The following is a 23,480-nucleotide window of genomic DNA, read 5'->3' on the forward strand; positions in this document are numbered from 1 at the left end:
CCCAGAATATCATGTGGTGGGCTGGCTCCACCCCCTGCTGTACCACGTGACAGTGCCCGGCTCCGCCCCTGCTATACCACGTGGTGGTTAGGCCCCACCCCTTCTGTACCACGTGGTGGGCCGGCTCCGCCCCCAGCATCATCATGTGGTGGGTTGGATCCGCCCCCTGCTGTACCACGTGGCAGTGCCCGGCTCCGCCCCCAGCATCATGTGGCGGGCCCCGGCTCCACCTCCACCACCCACGTGTCAGTGTCTGGCTCCTCCCCCAGTTACATCCGTGGTGCCCTGCCTCTGCCCCCTCCCCCCCATCACCTGCCTCTGCCCCCTCCCCCCCATCACCTGGCGGCTGGCTCCGCCCCGCTGCCTCCTCCACTTCCTGTCCGGCCCCAATGCACCTGTGGAGGGGGCGGTAGGCGCGGGTGCTCGGCCCCTCCCAGGGGGCCGCCGACTTTGGCCGGGTCCAGCCCTGGCGGCCGTGAGTGACCCCGCCCGGGAAGGCGTCGTCCTGAGTCTCCAACCCCCTCATCTGTGGCGGCCGGGGGGGGGGGCGGGAGCACCCGCGTGGGTGTGACCCGAGTGGGCAGGGCCTGAGAGGGCGAGGCGGGAACACCCGCGTGGGCGTGGCCCGGGCGGGGCGTGAGCGCCCGCGTATGCGTGGCCTGGGGGGGGGCGGAACCGCACCCAGCTGTGCGCTCAGGGTGCGCTCGGGCCGGCGGTGGGCGCTGCTGTCGGTGCCCGAGTCCCATGGGGCGGGGGCTGGGCTCAGTCCGACTCCCCGCGTGCGCGCCCTGGGAGGCTGCAGGGGCCACCCAGCGCGCGTGGGTCCCGGCCGCCCACTTGGGAGACGCAGGTGGGTCCCCGCCCCCGGCCCAGCCCTGGCCGCAGCTGCTGGGGGTGAACCAGTGGGTGGGCGCTTGCCATCCCAGTAAATGAAGTCTCCTTTAAAAAAATCGTATTTGTTTCAACGTCAGGGTGGGCGGGGTCTTCGGTCAGCTGGGTCACTCCCCACCGGCCAGGGCTGGGCCAGGCTGAAGCCAGGAGCCAGGAGCTCCATCCGGGTCTCCCACGAGGTGCACGGTCCCAGGCACTTGGCCCATCGTCCACTGCTCTCCCAGGCCACAGCAGGGAGCTGGGTCGGGAGTGGAGCAGCCGGGACTCGAACCGGCGCGCACAGGGGAGGCCGGTGTCGCAGGGCTGCAGCGCCGGGCCCCGGATTCTTGTTTTAAGGTTTATTTATTTGAAAGGCAGAGGCGCGTTAGCAGGTGGCTGGGTCGGAGGCAGAGGCGGGACCGGAACCGGCCCACTGGGCGCGCCCCCCCCCCCGGGGCCCCAGGCCGCGTGAGTCCCGGCCAGGGCGTGAGCAGGCGGGGTCCCTCCCGCCGCTGGGACGCATCGGCCCCCTTGCGGGGCCGCCCCTTTGGGGCCGTGGGCGGGGTCAGGGCCCAGCTGGAGCCCCCGCTTGGCTTCAGGGTCCCTGTCTCCAGCTCAGGATCGCCAGGCAGGAATTCCAGGGGGCCGGGGGGGGGGGTCCCGGGGGGGACGCACTGACTGCGGAAGCTGTGCTGCAGGTGGGGGGGCGGAGAAGGCGGACCCCCCCAGCCGGCTCAGCCGGGACCCAGCGTCTCCTGGAGCGGGGTGTGGGCCTGAGCGCGCCCCCTCCCGCCCGCGCGCCCCGCCTGCCCGCTCAGGGACAGGGACAGGGATGTCTTCCATCCACTGGGTCACTCCCGATGGCCGCGAAAGCTGGAGCTGCGCCGGGCCGAAGCCAGGAGCGTCCTCGAGCCCCCCACGCCCCTGGCCGCCCTCCGCTGCTCCCCACGCACGGGAGGGGGCGTCCCCGGGGTGGGGTCGCCGCCCCGGCAGCCACGCGGAACTGTGGAGTCCGCAGACCCCGGCTGCGCTTCACCGGGCGCTGCCCGCGTCGGCCCCCGCAGGTGCATCCGGGCAGCCCCCAGGGGTCGGTGCGCGGCCGGGGCGGGGCGGGGCGGGGGCGGGCGCTCTGCCGCCCGTCGGGTGGACCTGGAGCCGCGCGTGGACCGGTTCCGCCAGCCGCGCTCACTGCCCCCCGTGTCGCCCCTCGTGCCTTCGCCCACCTTTGTTTATTTATCTAAAAGGCAGCAACGGGGGGGGGGGGGGGGGCGGCGTCCATCCACAGGTTCGCTCCCCAGAAGGATGCAGCTGGCTCTAGTGCGGCATCGTCGGTCTCTGGACGCCATTGGCCCCCGATCCGTCAGTCATCGGTCTCTGGGAAGCCATTGGCTTCTTGCGTGTCAGTCATGGGCGAGGGGGTGGAGCCTTGTGGCAGGTTCTGTTCCCAGACCGGGGCTGGGTCTCCCTCAGGAGGCCCCGCCCCGGGGCGTGGTCCCGGCGAGGCCCCGCCCCTGCGCTGGGGCCGCTCCTGGGGCCTCCCTGCGGGGGCGCTGGGCCTGGTCCTGGCCGGGAGGCCGGAGGGGCCTTCGGAGCAGGGGCCGGGGGCGGGCGGGGCCGGCTCGGGTCCTTGTTCTCCCGCGGGGGCACCTCCCGGGGTCCCGGGGTCCCGGCGCCCGCTCCGCCTCCCTGCTGGCCCCGCCACCGGCGCGCGCTCCCCGGCTTTCTGCTGTCGCCCCCCTTCCCCACCCTGGGCCTCCGCCCCCCAACCCCTGCTCACGCTCCCGGAGACCGGTTCTCGGCGGTCTCAGGTTTCCATGGCAACACGAAAGCCCTCGCCTGCGCCCAGCGAGTCACCGTTTACCCTTTGAGTTTATTCCATTTCTTTTAATAAAAAAGTTTATTTTAAACACAGAGTTACAGAGTATGCGGGAGAGAGACTGAATCTTCCATCCGCTGGGTCACTCACTTCCAGCCGCTGGCCACAGCGGCCAGGGCCGGGCCAGGCCAAAGCCAGGGGCTCCATCCGGGTCTCCCAGTGGGTGCAGGGGCCTCGTCCGGGTCTCCCAGTGGGTGCGGGGCCCAGCACCTGGCCCGATCCCCGCTGCTCTCCCGGGCGCGTCTGCAGCGAGCTGGGTCGGAGCGCAGCAGCCGGGCCTGGGGCCGCCGCCCAGCCGAGCCCGGCGCTGCGGGGGCGGCTCTACCCGCTGGGCACAGCGCTGCCTCCCTCCCTCCCTTCCTGATTGATTGATTGGAAAGGCAGAGCCCGCAAACCCGTCCGCCTGCTGGGCCAGCACCCAGATGTTCGCGGTCGTTAGGCCCAGCCCGAGCCACAGCCTGGGGGCAGGAACCAGCGCCGGGGTCCGCCCTGTGGGCGCCCCTCCCTGTGCAGGCGCGCGGCGCGGCTGGGGCTCGAGCCAGGCGCCCAGTAGCAGCCGCACCTGCCGCAGCACAGCTGCGCCTCTGCCTCGAAAACTGTTATAAAAAAAAAAAAGTGTTCAAGGCTGTGAATTTACCTCTAGACATGCCTTTGGCTGCATTCCAGAGACTTCATTACATAATGGACCCAAGCCTCATTGTAAATACGTTCTAAAATTCCCCACTTGGCGCCGGCGTGGCGCGCGCTAGGCGGCCATCTGCAACACCGACATCCCCTGTGGGCGCGGGTTCGAGTCCCGGCGGCTCCACTTCCGACCCAGCTGCCTGCTATAGCCCGTGAAGGCACCGTAGGACCTGGGCCCCTGCACCCACGTGGGAGGCCCGGATGGAGCTCCGGGCTTCGGTCTGGCCTGGCCTGGCCTGGCCATCGCAACCATCTGGGGGTGAACCAGTGGATGGAAGACCGACCGACCTCTCCTGCCCGCCCGCGGGGCGCCCTGGGTGTCCCGGGACCTGGGGAGGGGGCGCCTTTGATAAACCTGCTCCTCCGTCATGACCCCCGTGTCTGACTACTTGGTTTTCAACAAAAGATGTGCTGCTGATTAGTCCCCCGTCCCGCATCTGCGGGTCACCCCGCAAATGGCCGGGGCCGGCCGGGAACGCCATCGGGGCCCTGGGGCTGCCGGGGGCCCCGCACCATGGCCGGCACTGCGGCCTCCGGGGCCGTCGGCGGGAGCTGGACCGACCGGGAGAACCAGTGCTCACGGGGCGCGGGCGTCTCAGGCGCCCCCCCCCCACAGGCTGGGCTCCAGCCTCGCCCCTGAGCTGGGGGGGCGCCGTCCCTGGGACCCCCGGTGGCTCCGACTGCACAGAGGGGGGCACCGAGCGCTGCACCCGGGGCCTGGGGCGGGACCACGCCCGCCCTCCCGCTCCCCTGTATGGAGGCGGGGTGCCCGGACCCCCGCGAGGACGGGCGGCTGCGCTGAGCCCGGCCCGGGCCCGCCCCCCGCTGGCCCCGGAGCCCCCCCCCACCCGCAGTCCCGGGCCCGAGCCCCCCGCGCCCCCCGCCTCGGGATTCACAGACTGCACGCGGCCGGGGTTGGACGCGCTTCCTTTAATACAAAGTCGGTATTATCTACACCCGCAGGGGCCGGGCCTCCGTGTGGACGGACAGCCAGGGCGCAGCGGCCCCGCTCTTGTACAAAGAGAAAAACCCGCCGGGGGCGGGGGCGGCCCTCCCACCTCGGCCCCAGACGGCGCCCCCCACCCAGGGGTGGAGGGGGCCGGGGCAAGGGCCCCGCCCCCTGCCCGGGAACTCGAACTTGACACTGGGCGGGGCCGGGCCCCCCTGCGGGACTGCCCTTGATATGTCTGAAAATCTATAAAAATGAAACGGGAGGGGGCAAAGAAAGAAAAAAGAAAATTGGGGACCGAGAGGGGGTCCCTGCGAGGCGCGGCCGCGGACCCGCACGGGGACAAGCCGCGTCCTCCAAAAACTCGACTGCGGTCTCTTGTTCTTAAAAAAAAAAAAAAAAGTTAAAAAAAAATACACGATTACAAAAACAGGACCACGCGGGCCAGCGCCCCCCGGGGCGGCCTGGGGGGAGGGGCCGTCCGCCCCGAGCCCCGCCCCGGGGCCGCCCGTGTCCACCCCCCGCCCCCCACCCCGGGGCCGTTGGTTCTGGAATCCAGGAAGTGAGGAATGTGCCAAGTATCCGCGGGCGCAGCCGGCCGGGCCGGCACTGGCCCCGCGGCTCTGCCCCGCCACGCCGCCCGCCTGCCGGGGGTGGGGCCGGGGCCGGGGCGGGGTCGCCCGGCGGCGGGCGGAGGCGGCGGGCCCATGGCTTAGGTTGCATAGTGGTCAAAGCTGCCGAGGTACTCGAGCGCCGCCTGGTAGCAGAACTGGTACTCGTCCTGCGGGGGCGGGGCGGGGGGCGGAGTCAGGCGGTGCCCCGCCCCGGCCCCGCCCAGGCCCGCCCACACCCTGCACCTCGGTCTGCACCACAGCAGGAGCGGGGGCCAGGGACGGAGTCAGGGGACGCCCCACCCCGCCCCCACCCCGGTCCCGCCCAGGCCCCGCCCCACCCCGTCTGCACCATGGCGGGAGCGCGGGCCGGGGGCGGAGTCAGGGGACGCCCCGCCCCGGCCCCGCCCCGGCCCGCCCAGACCCTGCACCTCGGTCTGCACCACGGCGGGAGCGCGGGCTGGGGGCGGAGTCAGGGGACGCCCCACCCCGCCCCGGCCCATGCCCAGGCCCCGCCCATGCCCCGCCCATGCCCCGCCCCGCCACGCCCCACCCCGCCCGCACCTCCGTCTGCACCATGGCGGGCCGCTGCGTGCGCAGCATCTTCACCGTCTGGAAGATGTCCACGACGCCCTCGTACCGCATGCGCTCCAGCACGATGCTGAGCGTGATGAACACGCCCGTCCTGCCCACGCCGGCGCTGCGGGAGCGGGCCCTGCGGTGAGCGCCGGGCGCCGGGCCCCCGCCCCGCCTGGCCTCCCTGCCCCTGCCCCCGCCCCCGCCCCCGCCCCGCCCCGCCCGGCCTCCCTGCCCCCGCCCCCCCCGGGCCGCCCCGCCCGGCCTCCCCCTCCCCCGCCCCGCCCCGGGCCCCCGTCCCCCCCGCACGGCCTCCCCGCCCCCGCCCCGCCCGGCCTCGCCCCGCACGGCCTCCCTGCCCCTGCCCCCGCCCCCGCCCCCCCAGCCTCCCCCCGCCCCGCCCCCGCCCCGCCCCGGGCCGCGCCGCCCACCTGCAGTGCACCGAGATGGGCCCGTCCTGCCCGAACTGCTCCTTGGTCTTGTGCACTTGGCCGATGAAGTCGATGAAGCCCTCGCCCGACTTGGGCACGCCCTGCTCCGGCCAGTCCGTGAACTGGAACTGCCGCACCGTGCGCGACTGGCCGTCCTGGGGGGGGCGGCGGCGCTGTGTGGACGCGGACGGGCCCCCGCCCTCCCCCGCACACGGCCCCCTGCACGCCCACCCCGCACACGGCCCCCCTCCCGCCCCGCGCACTCACCCTGGCGTCCGTGACCTTGAACTCCCGCAGGATGTACTGCGGCATGTTGTACTCGGCCATGGGGTCCACCACGAAGTACTGGTACCGGGCGGAGCGCTCGGCCGGCCAGTACTGGTGGCACTTCTCCTGCAGGGCGGGGCGGGGCGGGGTGCGGTCAGCCGGCCGCCCCCCCCCGCCCCCACGTCCCCGCCCGGGCGCCCCGCCCCCGCCCCGCCCCGCGTCCCCGCCCCCGCCCCCGCGTCTCCGCCCGGACGCCCCGCCCCCGCGTCCCCGCCCCGCCCCCACGGCCCCGCCCCGCTCACCCGGCCCATCTCCCGCAGCTTGCTCAGCATCACCACGATGGTCGAGTTGTTCTCCCACAACATGCGCCAGAAGTCCTCGGTGGTCTCGGCCAGCGGCCCCTGCGTGGCCATGTAGGCTTTCTGCTGCCTGCGGGGCGAGCGGGCGTGGGGTCGCGGGGGGAGCCGGCGCCGCACGGGCACACCGCCCCAGCGCCCTGCGCCCGGGGACAGCGACAGCCCCAGGGTGGACGCGACCTTGCGGACGGAGCTGCCGGCCCCCGCCCCCGCCCCCCGGGGCGCAGACGGCGCGTTCCCCCGCCCCCCCCCCGGGCTCCTGCGGGGCTTGGGGGCGGCCGGCCGCTGGGGTCCCCGCGGGGTCGGGGGCAGAGCAGCCCCGGCCGCCGCGGGGACAGCAGCCGCCAGCCGCAGGCGCGGCCCTCCTGGCCGGGCCGGCACCTGTAGCCGTCGATGAAGCTGGCGTTGATGTAGTCGGAGCCCTCCACGCCGCGGATGGGCTGCAGGCAGACGCGCGTGGTCTCGTAGGGCATGATGTTCACCAGGCGGTTCTTGAACTTGTTACAGGGCAGGTTGGCGCTCACGAAGCGGGACGTGTGCGCCTTGGAGCTGGCCAGGCGCTGCGGGCGGGCGGGGCGGGGCGGGGTGGGGGGCGTCAGCGTGGGCGCCCTGCACGGCCACCCCGCCCCGCGGCCCCCAGCCCCGCCCCTGCCAGGCGCGGGCCCTGTGTGTGCCACCTCGCACCTGCGCCCACCCCTCGGGCCCCGGACCGGCCCCGGGAAGGCGCCGTGGGCTGGGGGGCGGCGTCAGCGTGGGCGCCCTGCACGGCCACCCCGCCCCGTGGCCCCCAGCCCCGCCCCTGCCAGGCGCGGGCCCTGCGGTGCCACCTTGCACCTGCACCCACCCACTCGGCCCCAGACCCGCCCTGGGAAGGCGCTGCCGGCGCGCAGCCTGGGCGCCCTGCGCGGCCACCACGCCCCCGCCCCCGCCCCCGCCCCGCGGCCACCACGCCCCCGCGCCCACCCCGCCCCGCCCCGCCCACCTTGAACTCGAGTTCCATGCCCGTGACGTGCTCGCCCGGCTCCACCTGCGCCAGCTTCTGGATGTAGGCGTAGAGGCTGCGCGCGGGCACCTCCGTGCTCCCGCAGCCCACGGCCTCCAGCAGCGCCTCGTGGATGAAGCTGTACTGGTCCTCCGTCTGCACCATGTAGTTGCGCTGCGCGCGCATCAGCGTCACGTGCCCGTACACGTCCACCGTCTTCTCGGGCTTCATCCGCTCCAGCATGGCGTCGATGACGATGAAGCAGCCCGTGCGGCCCACGCCCGCGCTGCGGGGACAGCCAGGCGAGGGTGGGCGCGCGCGAGGTGGCGGGGGCAAGGGCGCGGGGCGGGGGCGCGCGCGTGGCGGCAGGGCCGGGGGCGCGCGCCGCGCACCTGCAGTGCACCACCACCGGGCCCGCGTCGGGCGGGTTGCAGGTCTTCACGCGGCGCAGGAAGGCCAGGAAGGGCGTGGGGTACTCGGGCACGCCGTGGTCGGGCCACGCCGTGAACTGGAACTGACGCACCTCGCGCTTCTCGCTCGAGCCGTTCTGGGGGGGCGGGGCACGGAGGTGGCCCTGAGCCTCTCCAGGGTGCGCGTGGTCCCCGGGGTCCCGCCCCCCAGAGGGCAAGGCCGGGCCGCACCTCCCGCTTCCAATCCCTCCGGCCTGGACTCAGGGGCGCCCCGCCCCCTCCCCTCCTCGCTCCGGCGGCCCCGCCCACCTTGTGCAGGGAGAAGGTCCGCACGCAGAACGTGGCCAGCTCGATGGTGTCCAGCAGTGTGACCTGGATGAAGCCGTAGGTCTCTGTGCCGCGGTTGGGCCAGTACTGGTCACACTTGATCTGCCCGGGGCGGGGGAGAGCGGGGTGAGCGGCGGCGGGGCTGGCGGGGGCGTCCAGGGCCGGGGGCGGGGCCTTTCCGGGAGCGGGGGCGTCCAGGGCAGGGGCTGTCCAGGGCTGGGGGCGGGGCTGGCCGGGGGCGGGGCCTTCCAGGGCGGGGGCTGGCCGGGGGCGGGGCTGGCCAGAGCCGGGATTAGCCGGGGGGCAGGGCTGGCCGGGCCGGGCCGGCCCTCACCCGCGACTTCTCCTCCAGCCGCGTCATCATGACGATGGTGGCCGAGCGCTGCTCCCACACCATGCGCCAGAAGTCGCCGAAGGTCTCGGGCAGCGGCCCCTGCGTGGCGATGTAGGCGTTCTGCCGCCGGTAGCCGTCCACGTAGTTGGCGTTGATGTAGTCGCTGCCCGCGATGCCTGCGGCCGGGGCAGAGGCCCTGGGTCGAGGCCGGCTCGGTGCCCGCGGGGGCGGCCGGGGCACAGGGACGGGGAGGGGGCCGCGTGGGGGCAGCGGCCAGCAGTGGACCCTCCCGCGGGGCGGCCGCTACCTTCGATGGGCTGCAGGATGACGCGGGAGTGGTCGTAGGCGATGACGTTGGCGTAGCGGTTCTTGGGCTTGTTCACCTCCAGGTTGGAGTGCTCCCAGGTGAACTGCTGCCCGGGGTCGATGGACTGCGGGGGGGCGGGGTCAGGGCACAGGTGGAGGCGGGGTCAGGGCACGGGGAGGGGGCGGGGTCAGGGCACAGGGCGGGGAGGGGGCATGGGCGGGGCCAGGGAACAGGGTGGGGAGGGCAGCGCGCCGGGTCAGGGCACAGGTGCGGGGAGGCGGGGCGGGTCAGGGCACAGGGTGGAGAGGGGGCGTGGGCGGGGTCAGGGCACAGGGCGTGGAGGGGGTGGGGTCAGGGCACAGGTGTGCGGATGGGGGCGCTCGGGGTCAGGGGACAGGTGGGGGGGCAGGGACTCGGGCAAGGGTCAGGGCACAGGGCGGGGAGGGGTCAGGGCACAGGACGGGGAGGGGGTGTGGGCGGGGTCAGGGCACAGGGCGGGGAGGGGGCGGGGTCAGGGCACGGGGGGGCACAGGCGGGGTCAGAGCACAGGTGCGGGGAGGTGGGCGGGGCAGGGACTCGGGCAGGGGTCAGGGCACAGGTGCAGGAGGGGTACGGGGTCAGGTCACAGGGCGGGGGGGTGCGGGCGGGGTCAGCGCACAGGATGGAGGGGGGCGCGGGTGGGCACAGGATGGAGAGAGGGCGTCGGCGGGGTCAGGGCACAGGACGGGGAGGGCAGCATGCGGGGTCAGGGCACAGGTGCGGGGAGGCGGGCGGGGCAGGGACTCAGGCAGGGGTCAGGGCACAGGTTCGGGTTGGCGGGGCGGGTCAGGGCACAGGTGTGGCGGGCATGGGTGCTGCACGAGGAGGCGGGGTCAGGGCACAGGTGCAGGGAGGCGGGGCATGGGCGCGGGCAGGGCACAGGTGCGGGGGGGCATGGGTGCTGCACGAGGAGGCGGGGTCAGGGCACAGGCATGGGAGGCGGGGCGTGGGCGTCGCGTGCGGGGCGGGCAGGGGACGCGCCCGCCCGCTCACCTCGTACTCCTGCGAGAGCTTCAGGCTGTCGTTGGCCCTGAGGCGCTCGGTGTGCTCCGCCATGTCGGCGAGGGGGATGGGCGGGTGGCTCAGCATGCCTGCGGGAGAGCGGCCGGCGGGGCGGGCGTCACGGGCGGCGCTGCGGGGGCCTCAAGGGTCCGGATCGCCAGGGAGGCCCCTCCCCGCCCCACCCGCAGGGGAGGGCACACAGCAGCGGTGGGGGCGGGGGGAGGTCAGGGCAGACCCTGCCTTCCTGTCCGCTTGCGGTCACGGGACCGCGGTGTGTGCGTGGGGGGCGTGTCCCGGTTGGCCCCGCCTGCTCCCCCAAGGCGGATGCGGGGGTCGAGCCTGGCTCTCCCTCCCGAGATCCGGGTGGGCCGAAGGGGCCCGGGGTGCAGGAGCACCCCCGAGGGCCCCCAGGAGCCCTGGCCATGGGGCACTGGGGCCTGCCCGGGGCGCGCGGGGCCAGAGCCTGCCCTCCGGGAGCCGGGCCGGGCGGGCGCGGGGCAGGAGGCCGGATGGAGAGACCGGGGGAGAACAGAGACTCAGGACTAACTTTGCGCGTGAACCCCCGGCTCCCTGAGGCCCGCATCTGCAGAGACAGCAAACAGCGCGTCAGGGCCACGGCCACGCCTCGACCGCGCCCTGCGCCGGCCACCCCGCGCAGCCCCGGGGGCGGGGGCGGGGGCGGCGGAAGGACACGGGGCCCATGCCGCAGGGGTCGGGCGCGGGGGAGGCGGAAGGACACGGGGCCCATGCCGCAGGTTTTGAGGCAGGCAGCCATCAGTGAAATACACGCGTGTGACGTCCGCGGTGGACGGACACAGACCCGACGCCCAGCAGCCCGGGGACAGGAAGGGGCTGGGAGTGCGTTAGGGAGACTGCAGCCATCAGTGAAATGCACGCGTGTGAAACCCCCATCGGGGCGAAAACCGAGGCGCGTGGGATCACACCCAGGGAGTGACACAGGGCCCTGCCCGATCGCCAGAGGACTGCAGCCAGCAGTTATAGACAGACGCGGGAATCCACGAGCCAGCCCAGGGACCGGGGGCAGAGGGCATCTGAGGGGCGGTGTGTGACCCTGACTGCAGCCATCGGTCAAAGGCCAATGCTGAAAGCCTCTGGCAGGAGTGGAGACGGCGCGGGTGGGACAGACTCGGGCCGCGAGCCCCCAAGAAACAGCAGCCGCCCGTTAAATGAAAATTCCTTAACCAGTTCAGGGCAGCTGGCGGGGCCCATGGTGGGGGCGGGGGCTCCACTCTCCCAACGGGGCGCGGCAGGGGCGCGGGGGCGGGGCCTGCGCAAGGCCACAAACCGCAGAGCTGTGTGCCAAAGCCTGGGCAGCGGAGGAGACGGCAGCCATCAGTTAAACGTAATTCAGGGGCGGCGCTGTGGCGTAGCAGGTAAAGCCTCGACCTGCGGTGCCGCCAGCCCGCGTGAGCGCGGGTTCGAGCCCCGGCTGCTCCACGTCCGCCCCCGCGCCCTGCTATGGCCTGGGAAGGCAGCGGTGCCGGCCCGGTGCTGGGCCCCTGCGCCCACGCGGGAGACCCGGACGGAGCCCCGGCTCCCGGCTGCCGCCTGGCCCAGTCCCAGGTTGCGGCCTTTTGGGGAGGGACCCAATCTCCGGTTTCAGGACCACCCCCGGCGCAAGGCCGCGCTGGGGCAGGCGGGGCGGCCCGCTCGTACCCGGCGTCTGGAAGTTCATGCGCCTCAGCTCCACGGGGTCCTTGGGGTGGTGCGGGGCGAGCTCCGCGTTGTTGAGGAGGCATTTGGTGCGGGGCTCCGAGTCCTTGCGCTTGCTGTGCGGGCGCAGAGGGAGGCGGTGGGCGGGGCGCACGCAGGACCGGGCCCCGCCCCCCGCAGGCCCCGCCCCGACGCAGGCGCGGCGCTCACCTGTCGGGCTTGCTGCTCCGGGCGGCGCAGGCACAGGTGGGGGGCAGAGAACAGGAGAGGTGAGGGGCTGGCGGCTTCCACCCCCGCCCCCACCCACCACCTCCTCCAGGGAGCCCTCCGTGCTGGGGGGCGCTCACTTCTTGTAGAGCAAGATGGCGATCACGATGCAGATGATGAAGACGACGGCGAGCACGGGCCCGATGACCCAGATCAGCCCCTCCTCGCCGTCCACGATGGGCTGGGGGTCGGGGTTATCCAGCTGGAAGGGGTCTGAGAACGGGCTGGCGGCGAAGGTCTGCGGGGGCGGGGCGCGCGTCAGCGCCTGGGCGGCTCCCCCCCTCCGCCGACCCCCGCGCTCAGCGGCGCCCCCGCCCCCGCGGCCCCGGCGGCCCCGGCGGCCCGCACTCACCGGCTCGCTCTTCTGCAGGACGGCCAGCACGAACAGCACGTAGCGGTGGCCGGGCTCCAGGCCGCGGTTGTCGAAGCCGCCGTACTGCTTCTGGTCGCCGGGGTGGAAGGCGGCGGGCAGCACGGCGAAGCGGGCGGCCACGTAGGGCCGGGGCGCCTCCAGCTGGCGCGAGTGGCGCAGGCTGCGCCGCTGCAGCCGGGCCACGTCCTGGAGCAGCTGCGGGGCGGAGGGGGCGCTCAGAGCCCGCGGGCGGCGGCGGGGGGGGGCGCCCCCCAGGGCCGGGACGCCGGGCCTCACCTCCTCCAGGTCCATGTCCTCGGGGCTGCCCAGCGGGGTCAGGAACTGGCCGCCGCGAGACTTGCGGAGCGGGACCATCACGACGAAGTAGCTCCTGCCCAGAGACGGGGGCGTGGGCGGGGAGCGCCCCGACGCAGGCCGGCCCCGCCCACGCCGCCGGACCCCCAGCCCAGGCCCGCCCCGAGCAACGCAGCGCCCGGGGGCCCGCCAGGTCTCCCGCCCCGCTCCCCGGGGTGCCCCGGGCGGGGCGCGCGTACTGCACGGGCACGGGGCTCTGGCCGTCGGGCAGGTGCACAGTGATGTGGCCGTCGGGGTCGGGCTTGGGGGCCACGCTGGGCTTGCCGCTGAGCAGGTTGAAGGCGGTCCAGGCCGTGACCGTCTGCTGCAGGCCGCCCAGGCCGCCCGCGCGGTTGGTCAGCACGAAGTTGTAGAAGGTGTGTGGCCGCAGGCGCGTGATCAGCTTCTTGCTGCTGCGGCCGTCCACGTCGAGTGTGAGCCCGTTGTACTGGATCTGCGGGCGGGGCGGGGCGGGGCGGGGCGGGCGCCATCAGCCGGGCCCTGCGCCTCGGGCCCAGCTCGGCCACACTGAGCGCCAAGCCCGGGCTATCCCGCCATTCAACGCTGGGCCGACCCCAGGCTGGGGGGCGGGTGGGCGGGGGGCCGAGCCTTCCCAGACACCGCCCGAGCCCCAGGCGCGTGCCTGCTGCTCCACTTCCCATCCACTCCCTGCTGACGGCCTGAGGGCGGTGGAGGACAGCCCTGCCCCGCGTGGGAGACCCGGAAGGAGCTCCTGGCTCCTGCCTGGCCCAGCGCTGGCCACTGTGGGCACTCGGGGAGTGAACCAGCGGGAGGAAGCGCTCCCTCCTTCCCTCCGCCCTTCTAATAAACAGCAACAAAACTAAACTGAACCTAGACTGAGTACTGATTCCGGTTGAGCCAGGACCCCAGCCCCGCGCAGGCCCGCCCCCAAGCGAAGCCCCGCCCCGCCCGGCCCCGCCCCCGACCGCGCACCTTGTAGGGCGAGGGCGAGGCGTAGTCCTCCGGGAACTCCCAGCTCAGCAGCACCGACGTCTTGGTGACCATCTTCACCTTGAAGTTCTTGGGCGAGACTGCGCCGCGCAGGCAGGCGGGCGGGCGGGCGGGGGAGAGAGCACAGGAGAGGCGCGGTGAGCAGGGGGCGCGGGCGGCCCAGGTGCTCCCTGCCGGCGTGTGCCCGTGCCCGTGCCCGTGGCCTTCCTGCCTGGCCCTGGCCCGGCCCTGCCTGCCCTGGCCCAGCGCCCTGCGCGGCTGCAGAGAGAGACGGGAGGGGGTGGGGGCGGCGTCCCACCTGTGCCAACGCCGGAGCCTCGGTCGGACTGGCCTGGAGCGAGCGCGAGCGAGCGAGAGCGGCCACTTACCTGGGCGGGGGGGTGCGGGGAGGGGGCTGGGGCGGGGGTGGGCGCGAGGCCCGGTCCGGCCGTGGTGCGGGCGTCGCCGCGCCTACCTTGGTCCCGCAGGAACGTGCGGTAGCGGACAGGGGGGCTGTAGGGGCCGGGGCCCCGGCGCGTGTGCGCGCGCACTTGGAGGTCGTAGGCCGTGTCTGGCTGCAGGCCGTGCAGCGTGAACGCCGTCTCGGCCCCCGGCTCGGCCGCCGCCGGCAGCTCCGTCTCCCGCGCGGGGCCCGCGGCGCCGGCCTCCCGCACGGCCAGCGTGTACTTCACGATGGCGCCGTTGCGCTCGGCGGGCGCGGGCGGCAACCAGCGTAGCAGGACGGTGCCGGCCGACGCGTTGCCCGCAGCCTCCAGGATGTGCGGGGGCCCGCGGGGCGCGCCCTCGGGCACGTGCAGCGCCGCCGCCGCCTCCTGGCCCAGGCCCCCGCGGCCGCGCGCCGCCAGTCGGAACACGTAGGTGGCGCCGCCGTGCGCGCCCGGCGCCGCGTAGCGCTCTTGCGACGCCGGCAAGTCCACCGTGGCCAGCGGCGAGTCCTCGCGGCCGAACTGCAGGCGGTAGCCCAGCACTGCGTCGTCGGCGCCGGCGGCCGGGGGCGCCCAGCGGGCTTCCAGGCTGCCCTCGGGGGTCTGCTGCACCGACAGGGTGGGGCGGCCCAGCACTGCGGGAGCGGGGAAGGGGGGGCGGGGTCAGCGCAAGGGTCAGGGACCCCGCCCCAGGGGCCCTCCCCGTGAGGCTTCCTGGAGGAGGTTCCAGGCAGCGGGACGAGGGCGGCCCTGGCCGAGGGCTGGGTGGGTCGGGCGCGGGGCGGGGCGTGAGGGACGAGGGGGCCGCCCACACGCCCAGGGCTCGCACCTGCTCCCTTGGTCGTCACCACCTTGGGTTTGCTACGAGCGCCGTCGCCTTTCATGGTGTAGGCGGCCACGGTGACCGAGTAGGCGGTCTCGGGCTGCAGGTCGGTGATGACCATCTCCTGCGGGCGGGCGGGCGCGGCGGCGTCAGCGCAGGGCCCGGGGCGCACGCGTGCACGCGAGTTCATGCAAAGACCACGCACATGCAGCTCGCTCCCGGGGGCCTCCTGAGCTTGCTCTGCCCCATGCCACCCCCCCGCAGCCACCATCGGGTGCCCAGAAAGGCGAGGTGGGGGGCGCGCAAGGCCCACTCTGCTCCAGCCACGTGGGCTTCCTCGCTATTCCTCCCACACGCAGGCGCGGTCCAGCCTCAGGACCCCTGCTGTGTGTCTCCCGGCCCCAGGACCCTTGCACGGGCTGCCCTGTCTCCACCCGCAGGGTTGCTAGAACTGCTTTGCACCGACTCACGGAGCCATAGCTCAGGCTGCAGGAGTCTGGGTGCCAGCGCTGAGGGCGCACAGCTACTGCCAAGCCGCGTAGGCCACTCAGACACATCACAGCCAGGACAAAACAAGGTACTGCCAGTCGGGGCCTCTAGTTCCTCCTGGGTTGTGTCAGCTTGTCCGTGCGAGGGACACGGCACTCGCGGGGGCACACTGCACCCCGGAAGCGCGCGGCACCGCCCACCATAGCTGAGTGCGCGCACCCGGGTCTCGCCCCTGCCGGGCGGGAGCGCCCCCACCCCGTGCACGTGTGCCTGGCCCGGCCCAACGCCCCTCCTTCGCCCTGGCCTGTGCCCCACCACAGGGAGGTGGCTCAGAGCCCTCCCAGCCCCGGCGGAGAAACGCACACAGTAGGAGCTCACGCCTGCGCGACGTGCGCCCGGGGCGGCGGCATGCACACCCAACACTGGCCGGCATGCGGGGGGACGGGGTTGCACGAAACCAGGGTCTCCTGCCCCCGAGACTCCCACTCGGCCCTCCGGAGCCGCGGCCCACTCAGGGCCACCCCCAGACCCATGGGGGAGCGCGTGGTTCCCGACCCAGGGCCGGAAAGGCAGCGACCGGGTGGGCGGTGCCTCGCCCGCAGGCAGCCTGGGACGCACCCCAGAGCACCTGGGGGTGAGGCTGGGTGCCCTCCCGGGAGCTCAGCAGGTGCCCACTCGGGCCCGTGCTCTGGGCCACCCTTTGTCCGGTGCAAGCCCGGAGGCTGGGGCCACGTGGGGGCCCCGCGGAGGAGACCCTTTCCGGGGGGCGTGCAGGAGGCACAGCACGGCACAGCCCGCGGGAACGCACGGCTCCCGGGCGCTACTTACGTATTCGGCCGTGTCGTCCATCTCCCACTGAGCGCGGGAGGCGGCGGCGGGGGAGAGAGGCGGCAGGTGAGCAGGCAGGGGAGGAGGCCGGGGAGCCGCCCGCCCGCCCCACCCGCAGGACGCACCTGCGCGTCGGCCAGCATCACGTCCTTGATGCGGGGCGGCCCGCGGGCCTCGGCGCCGTCCATGCGTACGTAGTGCACTTGGTAACCACGGATTTGGCCGTGCTGCCGGCCGGGCGCGGGCGAGCGCCACAGCACGCGGATGGCCGTGGCATTGAGCGCCTCCGCCTCCACCTTCCGCGGCGGCGCGCTGGGCACTGGCGGGCGGGAGGGGAGGGGAGGCGGCGGGGCCGTTACGGGAGGAGGCTCCGCTCTGCCCCGGGGGTGGCGGGGCCGCGAGTGGCCGCTGGGCGCGCTCGGCCCTCCCGCAGGCCCGCCAGGAGCCCCCAGTCCCTGAACCACCGGCTGCGATGGCCTTCCCGCCGCGGGGCGCCCCGCCCGGCGGTCTCAGCTCCCAGATCGGGACACCGAGGCCCCGGGGGCGGCCACCCAGAGGCAGAGCCGGCCCGCGCGCGCGTGGGCGGCAGCTCCAGTCCACGGGGCGCGGCGCTCTTTCTCAGTCCGCCCCCGGCCCACAGGTGCCCTGCCGTGGCTGGCCACGTCCAAAGGGCCGCCGCCGCCCCACTTCCCCGCTCACGACCTGCCCACGGGCCGCCGGCCTCGGAGGGGCCCTGGCTCCGCGGCCCCGCGCGGGACGCGCCGGCTCCCTCCGTGGGCTCTAGCTCCGCGGCCCCTGTGCCGGCCGGGCCGGCTCCCTGTGCGGGCCTGGCTCCGCGGCTCCCTGGGCCCCGCGGTGCTCACCGTCCTCGTCGGTGCGGACGACCACGGGCGAGCTCTCGGGCCCGGGTCCCACCTCTGTGTGCGCCACCGTGGTGATGCGGTACTCCGTCCACTTCTGCAAGGCCTCCAGCAGGATCTGGGTGGTGGTTGGGGGGATGCCGTTCACCTCCTTGGCTTCCGGGTCCTCCGAGCCCAGCGGGCGGTAGCGGACGCTGTAGCCCACCAGGGCCCCGTTGTGCGTGTCCGGCGGCGGCGGGCGCCAACTTACCAAAATGGCGGTGGAGCGCATGCTGACGCATTTAACGTCCTGGGGGGGGGCGGACGGTTCTACGGGGGGAGGGGCGTGGGGGAGGGGAGGGCGGGGAAACAAAAGATGGGAGAGAGAAAATAAAAAAGGAGATGATAACAAACAAAACAGAACCGAACCAAAGAGAAAGTCGGACCCAAAAGAAGCGGGTGTCAACCGAAGGTGGGATGGGCAGGCGGGATGGGGCCGGGAGGGCTGGCCAAGAGCGCGCGGGCCTCGGGGCGCACCTGCGGGGCGGGGCGGGGCGGGGCGCACGGCGGGCCGCAGGGCGGTCATCCAGCACCTGCCCGGGGAGCACCCGCCGTGTGCCTGGACGGGGAGCAGGACGGTCCTCCCAGCGCCAGGCTATGAGCACCTACTGTGCGCGGGGCACCTGCCTAGGGAGCACCCGCCGTGTGCCTGGACGGGGAGCAGGATGGTCCTCCCCAGCGCCAGGCTATGAGCACCTACTGTGCGCGGGGCACCTGCCTAGGGAGCACCCGCCGGGTGCCTGGACGGGGAGCAGGACGGTCCTCCCCAGCGCCAGGCTATAAGCACTACTGTGCGCAGAGCACCTGCCTGGGGAGCACCCGCCGTGTGCCTGGACGGGGAGCAGGACGGTCCTCCCCAGCGCCAGGCTATGAGCACCTACTGTGCGCGGGGCACCTGCCTGGGGAGCACCTAGTGCATGTGTGTCCACTGAGCACCCACGGTGCGCCTGGCACTTCAAGGCCTCACAGGAAAGTTGTAAAAGCGTCCATTTACAGAGCACCTACTGTGTGCCAGGCACTTTCCAGGGCTTCCCAGAACAGGAAAAGCCCTACTGTGCAAACACCTACTGTGTGCCAGAGGGACACACCTACTGTGTGCCAGGAAGCGTAAGGACGTGTGATGCGTGCAGTGCACCACTTCCAAGGCTGCACAGAAGAGTAAGCCACACCGCGTGAACACCTACTGTGTGCCAGCCACCCTGCCAAGGGCTAACCAGAGACCTCATCGTTAGGTCCCTACTGTGTGCCAGGCCCTTCCCAGGGGCTTCCCATAGGCACAGCCTACTGAACACCTACTGTGTGCCAGGCACCACATTAAGGGGTGCACAGAAGCCCACCTACTAGGCACCTGCTGTGCGCCAAACATCACACAGAACAGCAACAGACGCACCGCTAGGCACCTACTGTGCGCCAGGCACTTCCCAAGGGCTTCCTAGAATAGTGAAAGCCCTGAGTGAATGCCTACTGTGTGCCAGCCACCATGCCAAGCGCTATAGCAATAGAAGCCCACTTATTAGGCACCTGCTGTGTGCCAGGCACTTTCCAGGGGCTTCACATAGGCACAGCCGACCAAACACCTGCTGTGTGCCAGGCACCACCTTAAGGGGTGCAGCACTTGCTAGGCACCTACTGTGTGCCAGGCACATTACGGGGTAGCACTTGTTAGGCACCTGCTGTGTGCCAGGCACATTACGGGGCAGTACTTGCTAGGCACCTACTGTGTGCCAAGCACCACCTTAAGGGGGTAGCACTTGCTAGGCACCTGCTGTGTGCCAGGCACATTACGGGGTAGCACTTGCTAGGCACCTACTGTGTGCCAAGCACCACCTTAAGGGGTGCAGCACTTGTTAGGCACCTGCTGTGTGCCAGGCACATTACGGGGCAGCACTTGTTAGGCACCTGCTCACGCCAGGCACTTCCCAGGGGCTTCAGAGAACAGTAACAGCCCTACGTGTGAACACCTACTATGTGCCAGACACCATGCCAAAGGGAGTAGCAAGAAAAGCTGTACTGAGCACCTACTGTGTGCCAGCAATCACAGAGGACTAACAGAAGCACTGTTTATTAGGCACCTACTGCGTGCCAGGCACTTGCCAGGGGCTTCAAAGAACGAGAAAACCTCTACTGAGTGAACACCCACTGTGTGCCAGAGGGAGGGAGCTGGACAAGCTCTAGTGAGCACCTACTGTGTGTGGGGCATCACAAAGAGGAACAGCAATAGATGCAGCACTTATTAGACACCTACTGTGCACCAGGCACTTGCCAGGGGCTTCAAAGGCTCATAAAAGCCCTGAACACCTACTGTGTGCCAAGCCCCACGGCAAGGGGTCAGGCAAAGAAGCCATGCCTATTAGGCGCCTACTGTGCGCCAGGCACGATGCCGAGGCGGGGCCACGCGAAGCCGTTGCCACCTGCTCAGCCGCGCTGCCGGGGCCCGGCGCCAGCCTGACGGGTTCCACACAGCCCGCCGTGCCTGGTAACCCAACCCCCGCCCCAGGCCCGGGCTCAGCGCCTCACAGCTCCTACCGGCGCCTGCTGTGTGCCCAAACTCTGCAGACCACAGTTCCACCTTGAGTCCCTACTGTGTGCCGGGTGCCGCAGGGCGCGTGGAAGCCCGCGGACCCTGCACGGCAGCGGTCACTCACGGGCACCGAGCTAGGACTCCGCCAGGGAAAAGCCCCGCAGCTTAGGCACCTACTGTGTGCTGGGGCCTTTGAGAAACAGGAAGTCCCCACCCTCTACAGCTGGGCGCTGTACTAGGGGCTTCCAGAACAGGTGCTAAGCGCCTACTGTGTGCCGGCAGAGTGCTCAGGGCCAAGACAGGAACAGCACCGACCCCCGTGTGCTAAGCACCTACTGTGTGCCGGCTCAGGGCCGAGATGGAAACAGCACCGACCCCCGTGTGCTAAGCTCCTACTGTGTGCCGGGCACAGTGCCCTGGGGGCCACAGTGAGGGACAGCAATGGCTCCCATAGACTGCACACCTACTACGTGCTAGGCACGTCACTGATGGAGTTCTGCACCTGTGTGCCGGGCCCTGTGCCGGGCCCTACACCGGGCAGCACGGCTCCCAGTACGGAGGCCTCTGCACACCCCTGCCCGTCTCGGGTAACACCCCTACCAGGCTGGGCTGGCGCCCACTGGGCCCCTACGATGGGCCCCGCATCAGACCATCATCTGCAGTGAGCTGCACTCGCTGAGCACCTACTGTGCGCCCAGCCCCGGGTTACACTCGTGCTCGCTCCTGTGGTCTCGGGCGCCAATGCTCTGCCCAGGAGCACGCCGGTCCGTCCGCGTGGCACACCTACTGTGTGCAAGGCAGCATGCCAGGCTTTGCCGAAAGACAGCAGACCGTCATGAAGTGCCTACTGTGTGTGGGGGGGGCTCTAGGGGCAGCAGTCGCAGCCTCTACGTGCCGGGCAGCGGCTCTGGAGTGACTGACGCCTGCTCCACGTCCTGCAAACCTACTACGCGCCCGGCACCTCATGTGCTCAAGGCGGGGCTCCGTGAGCCTGCACCTGCCGAGGGCTTTCTCATTTACCTCTTGCCGTCCCCCGGGGGGGGGGGGGGAACCAACCCCGCCTGCAGCCCCGCGCCGTCCTGGCTGCTCCGCGGGCACCTCTCTAAATCCCCCCAAACCCAGCAAGTGGGGAAACAGGCTCAGAAACAGGTAGTTGCCTAAGGGGGGGCGGAGTCAGGACCGGGCCTGCCCTCGGTCCAGGCTGCAGCGGCTCAAGGCCGCTGGAAGCGCCCACCACGGGCGCCGGACACGCCCACCATAAGGCTCCGGGCACGCCCACGGCGGCGCCTCCGGAAGGGGCCCCTGCCCTGCGCGCACCAGCGCCCCGCCGGGGTCCCCGCCCCCGTTTCTTGACCAGCCGCCCCGGGGCAGGTGGGAGTGGAACCAAAATCGTAAGAAAATCAACGATGGCGATGGCGGTGATGAGGAGGAAACCATAAACAGAACAAAACAGAAACGGAAACCAAGAGAGACAGACGCTGCACGTGCCGGCCGGGTACCTACCTTCCGCGCTCCGCCCGTGGGCCTGGCCTCCACCTACCCTTGCGCCCGGCCCAGGGGCCGTCAGCCCCCGGGGACGCGCCTGGCCTGAGCACCTGCCGGGCTCGCCCCGCTCGCTGGCCGGGGCCGAGTTGGTGAGCTGAGACCAGCGCGTACTCACCTTGGGCGCCTCTGCCGGCCTCGTGGGCCACAGGCCCCCCTCACTGACCTCCACCTCGCTCGCTCGCACGCACGCACGCACGCACACGCCCCTCCGCGCTACGGGCAGGGGCTCCCAGGCGGCATTGCGCGAGACTGACCCCGACCCGGCCCAGCGCGCACGCACCCGGGCGCTCGTGGAAGCTTCCAGAACAAGGCCTGGGGTGGCCGAGCCGTGACTGACTGCGGACGGGGAGGCGGGGGGAGGGGCGGGCGCGGCGGGGAGCCGGCGGTGTGTGCGACAGGGAGGCCGGGCGGGCACGGCGAGGAACTCGGGGCAGCGGCGGGGGGGGGGGGGGGGAGCCAGCACGCCCCCCCCAAACCTGGCGTCTGCTCTGACTCCGCCCTGTCCCCAGCCGGCCGGATCGGGACCTCACCCTGGGGCGCCGGAAGCCCCCAGCCCCGGGCCGGGCACAGCAGGGGGTGGGGGCGGGGCCCGGGCGGGGCCGGGCGCCGGGAGACACGTACTGGACTGCAGCGTGCGCTGGCGCACGGCAGACGTGAAGGCGCCCAGGCCCTGCGGCGAGCGCGCCGCCAGGCGGAAGGCGTACTCGGTGTCCGGCTTCAGGTCCTCCACCACGAAGGCCGTGGTCGGCTCGAACGTGCGGCCCACCTGCGGGCAGGCGGGCAGGCGCGCGCGGGGGCAGAGAGGGGCGGGGAGCGGAGGTCAGGCAGGCGCGGGGAGGGGCGGGCGCACCCAGGCCCCGCACGCCCGCACGCCCGCCCCCGCGCCCGCCGCTACCTCTCGGCCGCGGTCGCCTTCCCGGAAGAGCAGCTCGTACTTGATGATGCTCTCCTGGCGCGGGGGGCTCCAGGAGAGCCCAATGCTCGTCTCCGACCTGGCCTCGGCCCGCAGGTTCATGGGCTGGCCGGGCACTGCGGGCGGCCGAGGGAGGAGATGCAGGGGCGGCTCCCAGTGCCTCCGGAACACCCCGGCTCCCCCCAGCCCGCGCCACCCCTGCCCATTCCAACTCCCCGACCTGCTCTTCGTCTCTCAGAAAACAAAACAGTCTCCGTCATCTCCAACCACCCTAGTGCGCTCCCCACCCCTCATGGATTAAGTGGCTAGAGGGGGCGCACTGCACGGATCTCTCTCCTGTACCCGCCCGCGGCGCCAGAGCGGGAGCCATCTGCTTCCCCGACTCGGCTGGGCGCCCCGGTTTGCCATAATTCGAGTTCTGAAGACGTGCGCCCCCAAAGAAAAGGCCAAAACCGCAGAGAGCGCACCCCCACCCCGGCCCCGGCCCCGGGCTTTCATCGACCCACAAAGGCCAGCTTCGGCCTCGAGGGGAGGCGCAGGGCCCTGCACACCGGAGTCCTGCCCAGCCCTTGGCCCGCCCCACCTTGACCTGGCCCCGCCCCGCCCCGCGGGCCTCACCTCCCTGCTGCGTCTTGACCTGCACCGGGTCGGACAGCGGCCCGTCGCCCACCGACGTGAAGGCCAGCACGCGCACGGTGTAGGTCTCGTCCTCCAGCAGGCTGCCCACGGTGGTGAGCAGGCTGTCGTCCACGTGGTGCTTCTGCCAGTTGCCCACGGGGTGCTCGGGCTCCATGGTGTAGTAGACGCGGTAGCCCCGGATCAGCCCGTTGGGCTCCACCGGCTCCTCCCACTGCACGATCATAGTGGTGGCGCTGAGCATGCGCGCCTGCACGTTGCGGGGCGCGCTGGCCGGGGCCTGCTCGCCCGTGCGCGTGACCACCGGCTCGCTGGGCGGGCCCTGGCCGATGGAGTTGACGGCCGACACCCAGACCTCGTACTCGGAGTTGGGGCTCAGGCCCCCGATGCTGTAGCGCGTGGTCGTGACGTCCTCCTTGATCTGGTACGGGCCGTCCTGGCTCTTGGACTTGTACTCGATGACGTAGTAGGACACGGGGTCCGGGTTGCCGGAGTCCCAGGTGATGGTGATGCTGGTGGCCGTGTTCTCCGTCACCACGGGGGTCCCGGGGGCTCGGGGCAGGGCTGCGGGGGGGGGGGAGGGCAGGGTGACTCCGCCGACGCCCAAAACCGCCCTTGCTGAGCCCCGCCTTTCCCCGCCGGGCTGGCACGCGCAGGGGACGCTCGGAAAGGGACCTCCCAGCCGCGCCAGCCGGGAGCGGGACCCAGGGGCTCCGTGGGGAGGCGCGAGTGTCCCCGCCCACCCTCGGGGTTCCCCAGCG

General features: G+C 72.5%; 1 protein-coding gene across 1 annotated transcript in view; it reads right to left on the reverse strand.

The window, feature by feature from the left end:
• Positions 1-4,340: 4,340 nt before the first annotated feature.
• Positions 4,341-23,480, reverse strand: part of PTPRS (protein tyrosine phosphatase receptor type S) — a 43,729-nt gene continuing 24,589 nt past the window's right edge. Inside the window, exons 9-36 of the mRNA XM_070059506.1 lie at positions 22,702-23,283; positions 22,066-22,199; positions 21,792-21,936; positions 17,069-17,374; positions 16,331-16,524; positions 16,206-16,232; positions 14,895-15,012; positions 14,095-14,700; positions 13,623-13,720; positions 12,869-13,122; positions 12,612-12,705; positions 12,315-12,530; positions 12,043-12,200; positions 11,906-11,917; positions 11,699-11,811; positions 10,569-10,604; positions 10,013-10,110; positions 8,981-9,104; positions 8,674-8,849; positions 8,322-8,441; positions 7,995-8,149; positions 7,603-7,888; positions 7,002-7,180; positions 6,567-6,693; positions 6,265-6,390; positions 5,998-6,152; positions 5,555-5,690; positions 4,341-5,160 (exon numbers count right to left, since the gene is read on the reverse strand). Coding sequence (XP_069915607.1) covers positions 5,092-5,160; positions 5,555-5,690; positions 5,998-6,152; positions 6,265-6,390; positions 6,567-6,693; positions 7,002-7,180; positions 7,603-7,888; positions 7,995-8,149; positions 8,322-8,441; positions 8,674-8,849; positions 8,981-9,104; positions 10,013-10,110; positions 10,569-10,604; positions 11,699-11,811; positions 11,906-11,917; positions 12,043-12,200; positions 12,315-12,530; positions 12,612-12,705; positions 12,869-13,122; positions 13,623-13,720; positions 14,095-14,700; positions 14,895-15,012; positions 16,206-16,232; positions 16,331-16,524; positions 17,069-17,374; positions 21,792-21,936; positions 22,066-22,199; positions 22,702-23,283 — 4,844 coding nt within the window. The 3' untranslated portion in view covers positions 4,341-5,091. The remainder of the gene's footprint in view (positions 5,161-5,554; positions 5,691-5,997; positions 6,153-6,264; positions 6,391-6,566; positions 6,694-7,001; positions 7,181-7,602; positions 7,889-7,994; positions 8,150-8,321; positions 8,442-8,673; positions 8,850-8,980; positions 9,105-10,012; positions 10,111-10,568; positions 10,605-11,698; positions 11,812-11,905; positions 11,918-12,042; positions 12,201-12,314; positions 12,531-12,611; positions 12,706-12,868; positions 13,123-13,622; positions 13,721-14,094; positions 14,701-14,894; positions 15,013-16,205; positions 16,233-16,330; positions 16,525-17,068; positions 17,375-21,791; positions 21,937-22,065; positions 22,200-22,701; positions 23,284-23,480) is intronic.

This window comes from Oryctolagus cuniculus, chromosome 16 (genome assembly GCF_964237555.1).
Source record: "Oryctolagus cuniculus chromosome 16, mOryCun1.1, whole genome shotgun sequence".
NCBI classification, from domain to species: Eukaryota; Metazoa; Chordata; class Mammalia; order Lagomorpha; family Leporidae; genus Oryctolagus; species Oryctolagus cuniculus.